The sequence below is a fragment of the Globicephala melas genome, chromosome 7, assembly GCF_963455315.2.
Source record: "Globicephala melas chromosome 7, mGloMel1.2, whole genome shotgun sequence".
Taxonomy (NCBI): domain Eukaryota; kingdom Metazoa; phylum Chordata; class Mammalia; order Artiodactyla; family Delphinidae; genus Globicephala; species Globicephala melas.
The window spans coordinates 45455425-45467502 of record NC_083320.1 but is presented as its reverse complement, the minus strand read 5'-3'; the positions used below and the strand labels follow the sequence as shown (position 1 = coordinate 45467502).

Here is a 12078-nt window from a genome sequence, read left to right as displayed (position 1 = left end):
TCTGAAGTCAGGGAGTTTGATTCCTCCAGCTCTGTTTTTTACCCTCAAGACTGCTTTGGCTATTCGGGGTCTTCTGTGTCTCCATACAAATTTTAAGATTTTTTGTTCTAGTTCCGTAAAAAATGCCATTGGTAATTTGATAGGGATTGCATTGAATCTGTAGATTGCTTTGGGTAGTATATTCATTTTCACAATATTGATTCTTCCAATCCAAGAACATGGTATATCTCTCCATCTGTTGGTATCTTTAATTTCTTTCATCAGTGTCTTATAGTTTTCTGAGTACAGACCTTTTCTCTCCCTAGGTAGGTTTATTCCTAGGTATTTTATTCTTTTTGTTGCAATGGTAAATGGAAGTGTTTCCTTAATTTCTCCTTCAGATTTTTCATCATTAGTGTATAGGAATATAAGAGATTTCTGTGCATTAATTTTGTATCCTGCAACTTTACCAAATTCATTGATTAGCTCTAGTAGTTTTCTGGTAGCATTTTTAGGATTCTCTATGTATAGTATGATGTCATCTGCAAACAGTGACAACTTTACTTCTTTTCCAATTTGTATTCTTTTTTTTTTCTCTTTCTTCTCTGACTGCCGTGGCTAGGACTTCCAAAACCATGTTGAATAATAGTGGTGAGAGTGGACATCCTTGTCTTGTTCCTGATCTTAGAGGAAATGCTTTCAGTTTTTCACCATTGAGAATGATGTTTACTGTGGGTTTGTCATATATGGTCTTTATATGTTGAGGTAGGTTTCCTTTATGCCCACTTTCTGGAGAGTTTTTGTCATAAATGGGTGCTGAACTTTGTCAAAAGCTTCTTCTGCATCTATTCAAATGATCATATGGTTTTTATTCTTCAATTTTTTAATATGGTGTATCACATTGATTGATTTGCATATATTGAGAAATCCTTGCATCACTGGGATAAATCCCACTTAATCATTGTATATGATCCTTTTAATGTGTTGTTGGATTCTGTTTGCTAGTATTTTGTTGAGGATGTTTGCATCTATATTCATCAGTGATATTTGTCTGTAATTTTTTTTTTTCTTTTGTAGTATCTTTGTCTGGTTTTGGTATCAGGGTGATGGTGGCCTCATAGAATGATTTTGGGAGTGCTCCTTCCTCTGCAATTTTTTGGAAGAGTTTGAGAAAGATTGGTGTTAGCTCTTCTCTAAATATTTGATAGAATTCAGTTGTGAAACCATCTGGTCCTGGACTTTTGTTTGTTGGAAGATTTTTAATCGCAGTTTCAATTTCATTACTTGTGATTGGTCTGTTCATATTTTATATTTCTTCCTGGTTCAGTCTTGGAAGGTTATACCTTTCTAAGAATTTGTCCATTTCTTCTAGGTTTTCCAATGTATTGGCATAGAGTAGCTTGTGGTAGTCTCTTAGGATGCTTTGTATGTCTGTGGTGTCTGTTGTAACTTCTCCTTTTTCATTGATTTGAGTCCTCTCTCTCTTTTTCTTGATGAGTCTGACTAAAGGTTTATCAATTTTTTTTATCTTCTCAAAGAACCAGCTTTTAGTTTTATTGATCTTTGCTATTTTCTTTGTTTCTATTTCTGCTCTGATCTTTATGATTTCTTTCCTTCTGCAAACTTTGGGTTTTGTTTGTTCTTCTTTCTCTAGTTCCTTTAGGTGTAAGGTTAGATTGTTTATTTGAGATTTTTATTGTTTCTTGAGGTAGGCTTGTATAGCTATAAACTTTCCTCTTAGAACTGCTTTTGCTGCATCCCATAGGTTTTGGATCATTGTGTTTTCATTGTCATTTGTCTCTAGGTATTTTTTTATTTCCTCTTTGATTTCTTCAGTGATCTCTTCTTTATTTAGTAATGTATTGTTTATCCTCCATGTGTTTGTGTTTTTTACTTTTTTTTCCCTGTAATTCATTTCTAATCTCATAGTGTTGTGGTCAGAACAGATGTTTGATATGATTTCAATTTTCTTAATTTTACTGAGGCTTGATTTGTGACCCAAGATGTGATCTCTCCTGGAGAATATTCCATGCGCACTTGAGAAGAATGTGTAATCTGCTGTTTTTGGATGGAATGTCCTATAAATATCAATTAAATCTATCTGGTCTATTGTGTCATTTAAAGCTTGTGTTTCCTTATTTATTTTCATTTTGGATGATCTGTCCATTGGTTTAAGTGAGGTGTTAAAGTCCCCCACTATTACTGTGTTACTGTCGATTTCCTCTTTTATAGCTGTTAACAGTTGCCTTATGTATTGAGATGCTCCTATGTTGGGTGCATATATATTTATAACTGTTATATCTTCTTCTTGGATTGATCCCTTGATCATTATGTAGTGTCCTTCCTTGTCTCTTGTAACATTATTTTAAAGTCTATTTTATCTGATATGAGTATTACTACTTCAGCTTTCTTTTGATCTCCATTTGCATGGAATATCTTTTCTGTCCCCTCACTTTCAGTCTGTATGTGTATCTAGGTCTGAAATAGGTCTCTTGTAGATAGCATATATATGGGTCTTGTTTTTGTATCCATTCAGCAAGCCTGTGTCTTTTGGTTGGAGCATTTAATCCATTCACTTTTAAGGTAATTATTGATATGTATGTTCCTATGACCATTTACTTAATTGTTTTGGGTTTGTTTTTGTAGGTCCTTTTCTTCTCTTGTGTTTCCCACTTAGAGAAGTTCCTTTAGTATTTGTTTTAGAGCTGGTTTGGTGGTGCTGAATTCTTTTAGCTTTTGCTTGTCTGTAAAGCTTTTGATTTCTCCATCGAATGAATGAGATCCTTGCCGGTTAGAGTAATCTTGGTTGTCGGTTCTTCCCTTTCATCACTTTAAGTATATCATACCACTCCCTTCTGGCTTGTAGAGTTTCTGCTGAGAAATCAGCTGTTAATCTTATGGGAGTTCCCTTGTATGTTATTTGTCATTTTTCCCTTGCTGCTTTCCATAATTTTTATTTGTCTTTAATTTTACCAATTTGATTACTATGTGTCTTGGTGTGTTTCTCCTTGGGTTTATCCTGTATGGGACTCACTGCACTTCCTGGACCTGGGTGGCTATTTCCTTTCCCATGTTAGGGAAGTTTTTGACTATAATCTCTTCAAATATTTTGTCGGGTCCTTTCTCTCTCTCTTCTCCTTCTGGGACCCCTATAATGTGAATGTTGTTGCATTTAATGTTGTCTCAGAGGTCTCTTAGGCTGTCTTCATTTCTTTTCTTTTTTTTCTGTTCCACAGCAACGAATTCCACCATTCTGTCTTCCAGGTCACTTATCCGTTCTTCTGCCTCAGGTTTTCTGCTATAGATTCCTTCTAGTATAGTTTTCATTTCAGTTATTGTATTGTTCATCTCTGTTTGTTTGTTCTTTAATTCTTCTAGGTTTTTGTTAAACATTTCTTGCATCTTCTCAATCTTTGCCTCCATTGTTTTTCTGAGGTTCTGGATCATCTTCATTATCATTATTCTGAATTCTTTTTCTGGAAGGTTGCCTATCTCCACTTCATTTAGTTGTTTTTCTGGGGTTTTATCTTGTTCCTTCTTCTGTTACATAGCCCTCTGCCTTTTCATCTTGTCTATCTTTCTGTGAATGTGGTTTTTATTCCACAGGCTGCAGGATTGTAGTTCTTCTTGCTTTTCCAGGGTATACTTTCTCTTTGAGTGCAGTGGAATGTTTACAAAGATACGTCATATCCTGGACCATATTTTAAGACTCAGTAAATTTCAAAATTGAAAATTTTACAGAGTATATTCTCTGACTACGAATTGTCAAAATGTTTTAAATCATAACACACTTCACGTAATAATAGCTCAAAGAAAGTCACAAGAGGAATTAGATTATTTTTCTCTGAATAACAACAAAATACAAAATATCAAAATTTGTAAAAGACAGTTAAAGCAGTACTTAGAGGGATATTTATAGCTTTAAATGCTTCTATGAGAAAAGATAAAAAGATTAAAAGTAATCATGCTCTTGATCTTGAGGAGTTAGAATAAGAACAAATTTAAAACAAAGTAAAAGGTAAAAATAACAATAAATAATATAATCGATGATGTTGAAAACACAATAAAGAAAATTAATAAACTAAAAGTTGGTTCTTTAACAAGGATCCTCTAAAAAGACAGATCAAGGATAAAAATAAAGGAAAGCACAAATTACCAATACCAGAAACAAAAGAGTGGATATAAGTACAGATGCTACAGTCTTTAAAAGGATACAGAGAGAAATATTAAATAACTATTATGCCAGTAAATTTGTCAAGTAAGATGAAATTGATGAATATTTGAAAAACTTGATTTAACGAAACTGAGGAAATAACAAATCTGAATATATGTGTAATTAAATTTTTTTAAAAATCTCTTGACAAGTAAAATAACAGACCCAGATAGTTTCACTGTTAAGTTCTATGAAAAAAAATTATCACATAGATGCAGAAAAAGCACAAAATTCAATCCAATTGATGACAAAATTCATAATATCCTAGGAGTAGAAGAGACGTTTCTTATTCCAATAAGGATGTTAAAAATCCTGCAGGTGATATCAAAATTAATGGTTAATTATTGAATGCTTTTCTTTAAGATTGGGAACAGGGCAAGGGTGCTTATTCTCACCACCTCTGTTTAGCCTGGTATTAGATGTCTTAGATGGTGAATAGTTCGTAAAAGAAACAAGAGGCATAAAGATTGGGAAAAAAAGTAAAACTATCTTTTTCACAGATGTAATATGAATTTTTACAAAGAAAGTCGTGTGAAAACTACAAATTACTATGATTATGAAGCAAATTTAATCACAAGATACAAGGTTAATATACAAAAATTAATTGTTTCTGTCTCCTAGAAAAAATAAAAATCTGTTTACTAAAGCATCAACAAACATGAAATAATTAGGATTTTTTGAAGAAGATATGCTGAAATCAACAAACTATTGCAGAAATTAAAGAAGAACTAAAATAATGGGAGAGAGATACCATATTTATAGGTTGGAAGGCTCAATTTAGTTAAGTGGTCAATTCCACCAAATTGATCTGTATATTCAATACAATCCTTATCAAAATCACAATGGGATTTTTGGTAGAAATAGAAAATTTGTTTTTAATATGGTGATTAAAACAGTGCAGAATAGAGAAATTAATCTTGAAAGAAAAGACCAAAGTTGGAAGACACATTTTACCTGCTTTCACAGGGTACTTCAAAGAAATTATTATCAAGATCAGGTGATATTGATGTAATGGTAGATAAATAATAAATGAACTAGATTGTAGAGACCAGAAATATCCACACATAAGTGGTCAATTGAGTTTTCCACAAATGTGACAAGACAATTTAATGGAGAAAAGAAATCTTTGATAATTGGTATTGGAACAGCTAGCTAAATATATGAAAAAATAATACTTAAAAATTAGTTCTTACTTATGCTACATAAAAATAACTTGAGATGGATAATAGATACAAAAGTAGAAGCTTTTATAGCCTGCTGCAAAACTTTCATTAAACATAGGAGAATCTCTCTATGAACTTTGAGTAGACAATGATTTCTTAGAAATGACCCCAAAAGCACTAAATATAGCAGGAGAAAAAAATGATATGTGGGACTTAATTAAAAATAAACATTTTCTATTAATCTATAAACAGTATTATAAAGTGAAATGGCAAGTCACATACATATATCTGAAAAAGAGTTTGTATCCAGAATATATAAAGAACTAAATATCAATAATAAAAAGACAAAAAAACTAATAAAAAATGGGCAAGAGACTGTCTACAGGGAGTTCATAATGAGCGGATAACAAAGGCCAATGATTACATGAAACTGGGCTAATATATTATTCAACAGGGAAATTCAGGTTACAAATACATTGCAATAGCATTACTCATCCAGTAAAATAACTAAATTAAATAGATGTCAATATCTGATGTTGGTGAGAATGTGGAGCAGCTAGAACTCTTTTACTGCTGGTGGGTATGTACAATGGTACTTTGGAAAGCAGTTTGGCAGTTTCTTATAATGTTAAACATAGACCCATCCTATGATTTATCAATTTCTTTCTAGGTATTTACCCAGAGATATGAAAACATATGTACACAAAAAGATTTTACAAGAATGTTGTAACAGCTTTATTTATAACTCAGGACTGAAAACACCAGAAATGTCCCTTGATAGAAAAGTGAAAAATCATTTGTGATATATTCACTGGATGGAAAGTAATCAGCAATAAAACGAATGATACATGTAACATCTGAGAAACTAAAAAAGACCAATACAAAAGAATATATACAGTATGGCCCATTTTTATAGATACAAGGACAGGTAAAACTGATCTATGGTGAGAAATTTGAGCAACGGTTACCCATAAGAAATGTGATTTGACTAGAGGTAGGCATAGGAGAACTTTCAAGGATGATAGAAATATTCTATATCTTTAATGATATGGTGCTTATATAGGTATCAAAACACATGTGGCAAAACACACCTGATTGTACAATCATGGTCTGTGCATTTCATTATATATAAATTTTATCCCCTACCCCCCAAAAGTGTGAGGCTTGTAGAGTCAGATATTCTGAATTTGAATCCAGGTTCTCCTCTAACTAAGTATCAGATTTTAGGCAAGTTATACAACCTCACAGAATTGCAGTTGCATAAGTATTGTGGGAATAATAATAAACCCCATCTCACAGAGTCATGAGAAGCAAGTGAGGTAATATATGGAGAATAATTACCAAGGAGCTAAGTGCTATTTTAATTAAAAAGACATGTCTTACCATAAAAAAGAGACTATGGATTTTAAAAAATTATTATTGTAAACAAATAATTAATAATGAAGTCAAATGTTATTAGTGATGAATCAACCATCTTACCATTTAAACAATTTTCTGTCCTGTACACCTTGAGTATTTGACGAAAACACATTGTCTTACTAAGAAGACACATTGAACTCATTTTAACTTTTTAGTATTCCTTAATATAGCTTATTTTCTTTTCCATCTTTGTTGTAAGACAGATAGTTCTCATATAATTTTAGGCATATATTTTGCATTTTTTGGTTTATTGGGTTAAACACTATAAATACTTTTTATGGCTAAATGCCTTTTTAAATGAATAGTGAACTACAAAAATAACTGTCTTAAGTAATCTAAGCTTTATTAATAAAGCATATTTTCAATTTATGTTGCACCTAGGAATCACAAAATTTTAGGATTTGCAATAGATTAGTGAAAGCAGGGCATTTTCAAGATTTAATGTTGCTACCAGTTGTTATGTCATCTGGAGGTGTTATATTAAATATGAAATATTTCTGATGCATTAAATCAAGTAATGCCTTTACCAAACTTCTTTATAATGTTAATAAAGTAAATAAATCTTTATTTACTGTTTACACTGTTCCCAGTAAGACACTGTGATACCAGTTGAGATATCAGTGGAGAAGGAATGAGCTGGTGGACTTAGGATATTTGTGGCAGTTTCTAGTTAATAGACCAGAGACATAATTGTTTATGAGGCCAAATTCAGGTGACAGATATATTTTGCTCAGTCGGCACTGTGTTTTACAAAAATATTGTTTACTGTCACTTAAAATTGGGAGCTTTCCATATGAATATTCAGATTTCTGACCTCATCTCACATATTTAAAATCGACAACTCTGGGTTGGAAATGTTCATTTCCACAAGCCAAAAATCAATTGGAACTGAGTAGCAAGCAGTTGCTTCCTTTAGAGAGGGCATCCATCAGGTTTTCCACAGACACTACCCAGCCAACCTCATTCAAGTTACTGCCAGGCTTAATAAACCCTCCTCAGTAAGAAAAGGAAATAAGTAGCAAAGCAACAAGAAAAACTGCAGTTGGCACTATGCTTTTATTTAATAGGCACTAAATATTTGAGGAAGGGAGGAAAACAAACTAGGGAAAAAAATGCTATGATAAAAGAGATGAGAAGTTGGATAGGACTCTTGCTTCCAACTTCAACAGCTATTCATTTAATTGCCAAAACATTTCTTTTTTATGTTGTGCATGGGTAGGCTTTGAATTATTATGTTAGCATAGACTACTTTGCTCATTTACTACGTCTACCCCTAGACATTGCCCTTTTGAAATACCTCATGTTACTGTTTTTCTTGATTCAAAGAATAGTCTGCCATATTATTATTAAAATGCAAATCTTTGTTTGGTTTTTACAAAGGCTGAAGAGATAACTTTAACAATTGGCCAAGCATTTGACCTGGCGTATAGGAAATTTCTAGAATCTGGAGGAAAAGATGTTGAAACAAGAAAACAGATTGCAGTGTTACAGAAAAGAGTGAGTAAACTAAGCTTGTTATTTCACATTTATGTGATGTAAGTACAGGGAAACTTGCATATCATCAAACAAATTTAGAAGGCCTGCCATTAAATTCCCCCCACACTGATTGGAACTGCTTTCACTGTGTTCCTATAATTTTTCATTCCTGATCCCCTGCACAGTTTTTAACCATTTTATATTGAATTCCCACAAGAACTTAGTGTTCTCATGTGACTTTGCTTCACTTCCTGATGCTTCTCATGGGGATCAGAGCAGCAGAAGCAGCAGATGCTGGGTAAGTGGTTTCCCATGCAGATCAGATTCCTTTATAATTAAATTACACCCTTTCTCCACTCTCTTCAAAATCATCATAAGCAAGTTTCACTGTCTTGCAGTTATACTCCAAGATTATGGGTACAGATTGCACAACGCTATAAGAAAACAGAGATGAGGCATTAGAAACATGAAATTTGCACACACATAAAGACATATTTTAAATTTAATAATATGTCTTTCCAGTGACCTAGAATTCTACGATATATCCCAAGCTTTATCAAAATAAATTTCTCCCCTGTGCACAAAAAAATACATTAAAATTTTAAATAATATAAAACCCTATTCATTAATATAGCCAATTTAACAGCCAATATTTTCCAAGAACAAATGTCTGAAGATTATTCAATAATCATTTGCTTTTTAGATTCAAGACTTAGAAACAGAAAATATGGAACTTAAAAACAAAGTACAAGATTTGGAAAACCAGTTGAGAATAACCCAAGGATCAACATCTCCAGTAAGTATATAGAATACATGCATCTTTTCCTTAGAAATAAGATTTCATGGTGATAAAACATGTCTGGATCATCAGCTCTTCAGTATTCCAAATAATACTCTGGGATCAGTCATTTTAAACTAAATGTAGATAGAGATACAAGGTGCTAAATAAGATTAATTTAAACGTTAAAATTACCTAGGTAGCTCAGATCAGAGTTGTTTTTCCGTGTTGCTCTTTTCTCTTTTCTAGAATAATTCAGCCCTCAATTTGATCTTTTCCTCTTTGTGACATAATCTTCTTTCATTCCAATTGATTACTGTTTACTGAAGTTGATTTAATGACTGAAGCCAATCTGCCCTTGGAGTACTGAACTTCATTATAGAAGCTGGACTGTTAACACAATCGAATTGGTTTCTTATATTACATAGCAAGGGCTCCTACTGGGGGTAACAGAGTTATATTTCACACACTAAAATCAGTGGTAGTCTCTGCAGACAACACTCAGTATTTTTATAGTTAAATTATTTACTTTTGGTTTATCACAGATTTGAAATCATTTTCTCATCTTGAGATATGATGCCATTATTTTGTGATTTTAGCTAAGGGAATTTTTTGAGGGGAGATAGAATTTAAAACAGTTGATATTTTTTTCTAAGCAAAATATACTTAGGAATTTTATTCTCTTTTAGAATCATCTGTACTGATATTGTCCATTAAAATGTATATTTTATTTTACATTTAGAAATTTTAATATATAACTTTTGGCATGATCCTATGAACTGAAACACAATTATAGCATTTACAAACTTCTGAAAAGAATTTTTGTTGCAAATTTTCATTTGCAAGTCAATTTTGGTTCAATCTCTAGGCTAACTCAATGAAAACCCCTTAGTATATATATGTATATAAATATATTTATTGCTATCTACTATTAGAATATTTCACCAGTTCATTACCATGAATAATATTTCTGTAAGAAGTTACATTTTGGGTTTTAAATTTGGTGTGCCCTGGAAATGGGTCAAAAAACATTTTTTTCTTCTGAACTCAGACTTTTCCATCTTCCACACTGAAACAGTTGGTATTTCCATTGCTTGGCATATAGTTTGTGACAGTGGGGTTGAGACAGCCAAGGTGAGAGAGGTTGGGAGTGAGGTTCCAATGTTGCACAGTGTACCTCTGTAATGCACAGTGAGGTGCCGGAGCATCCTCTTCAAGTTCTGGCTTTATTATAATATCGCTCCCTGTTTTTTCTCCTTACTACGATCATTATTTGCTTCTCATCAAGATGATGATATTTTCTTGCCTTCCCCATTGCAAGGAACAGAGCATCAGCTCAAACTGTTCAACCTTCAGTCCCAAATGGAGCAACATTTTTTAGGTCTTGTTGAATGTCTTGTAAGCCATCCTATGAAACAAATTAGGAGTATGAAGATAAATGAAGGAGAAGTTACTTTTTCAATCAGTCTTAATATGGTAGATTTTGCTGGAATTCATTGCATATGAAAAGTAGCTTTACTTCAGTCTTTATGTTTTCAAAGGAGTAAAAATAAGATCCATCACCATTTTGGATGCAAAACCAAAGCTTATTCATTATGTATCTTCTTTCTCTAGAAAGAGAGCTAGAGGTATCATGTTAAGGAACATGGTAGATTTGGGAAGAGCAGAGAGGTTTGGGACATGTTGATAGGACAGCACATCTGTCTTTTATCTCCTGAAAGCAGACACTGCCCTAGACTAGCACTGGGACAACTGAGAAGGTGGGTCAGGCTTGGGGTTATGTGTGTGCACTGGTGATCTCACATGGTTACCAAGTCAGCTTCAGAAATGGTAAAGGGCAGGAAGAATGAAGAAATGACACTCTCTTCAGTTTCCTGGACCCTCTGGCCTAGGTAGCCGTTAACAAGCTGTGAGCTTGAAAGTTGGTATATAAATGAGCACAGACTATACGTGAGTATATTCATTTATTCAGCAATTATCATTGGTAGAGTCAGTTATATAAAAAACAATAAAATTATTCAAATAGCCAGTTATTAGAATGAATTAAGTCTCCTAAAGTTGTCATTTAGTAATTATCATAGGCGTTGTGTTCGTCTCAGCACTATGTCTCAATAGAACGCTTAAAAGACTATAACTAAAAGGTTGAATTAAAAAAAGAGAAATAATTTTCTCTAAATCATTCTTTTGCACTTAATACACATGTGTAGAAAGTTTATTGCCTTATTGATCATTATGCAACTAGCTCAAATTATAACTTTGCAATCTACTTATATTCTTTCATCATAGTAATATCTTTGTCTATATTTTCTCTTTATTTTAACTTTTAAAAAATTACTTGTCTCATAACTTTTCAGCTCCTAAAGTCTCATTATGTGAGTTTTGAAATTGCTGATGCATCTTCAAGATTAAAAAATAGAATTTGATTCTTAAAAGAAAGTGAACTCAACATTTTTAAATTGCTAACGATACCTGATTAATTCAAATGGTTTTCAAGATGCTGTTATAGGTATCTATTAACTTGTTTTTAAATTTTTTTTTTTTTTTTTTTTTTGTGGTACGCGGGCCTCTCACTGTTGTGGCCCCTCCTGTTGTGGAGCACAGGCTCCAGACGCACAAGCTCAGCGGCCATGGCTCACGGGCCCAGCCGCTCCGCGGCATGTGGGATCTTCCCGGACCAGGGCACAAACCCACGTCCCCTGCATCGGCAGGAAGACTCTCAACAACTGCGCCACCAGGGAAGCCCATTTTTGGTAAAATTTGATTAGATAACTAAAAGGTCACACCAGCCATCTATCCTAGTAAGCAGTCCAAAGTTAAAGTTGAATTTCTGTTCAAAGGATCAGGTCTTCTAATAAGAAATTTCAGTCTTATAGATATTGATCCTATTATTCTATATTAAATCATAGATTAAAAGTGTGAGGCCCTGTTGAGTAGAATCTTCCAGATGGAGAACCTTTGTACTCTAAGGAGTCACTGTGTACGTGAGAACATAGATGCATTTCTCTAGTCTCCTCAGAGGCACCCAAAGGAAAGGTTGCTATTTCTTAGGT

The 12078-nt window shown here is 33.2% G+C and overlaps 1 protein-coding gene across 5 annotated transcripts in view; it reads left to right on the top strand.

Annotated features, from left to right (window-relative positions):
- GULP1 (GULP PTB domain containing engulfment adaptor 1) overlaps nucleotides 1–12078 on the top strand; it is a 260971-nt gene that overhangs the window by 226876 nt on the left and 22017 nt on the right. For 3 of the 5 annotated variants that reach the window (XM_070045848.1, XM_060301474.2, XM_070045849.1), the window contains exons 8-10: nucleotides 8155–8271; nucleotides 8525–8548; nucleotides 8954–9046. In XM_070045848.1, coding sequence (XP_069901949.1) covers nucleotides 8155–8271; nucleotides 8525–8548; nucleotides 8954–9046 — 234 coding nt within the window. The remainder of the gene's footprint in view (nucleotides 1–8154; nucleotides 8272–8524; nucleotides 8549–8953; nucleotides 9047–12078) is intronic. The other 2 variants (XM_060301475.2, XM_030850043.3) reach the window with 1 other exon arrangement.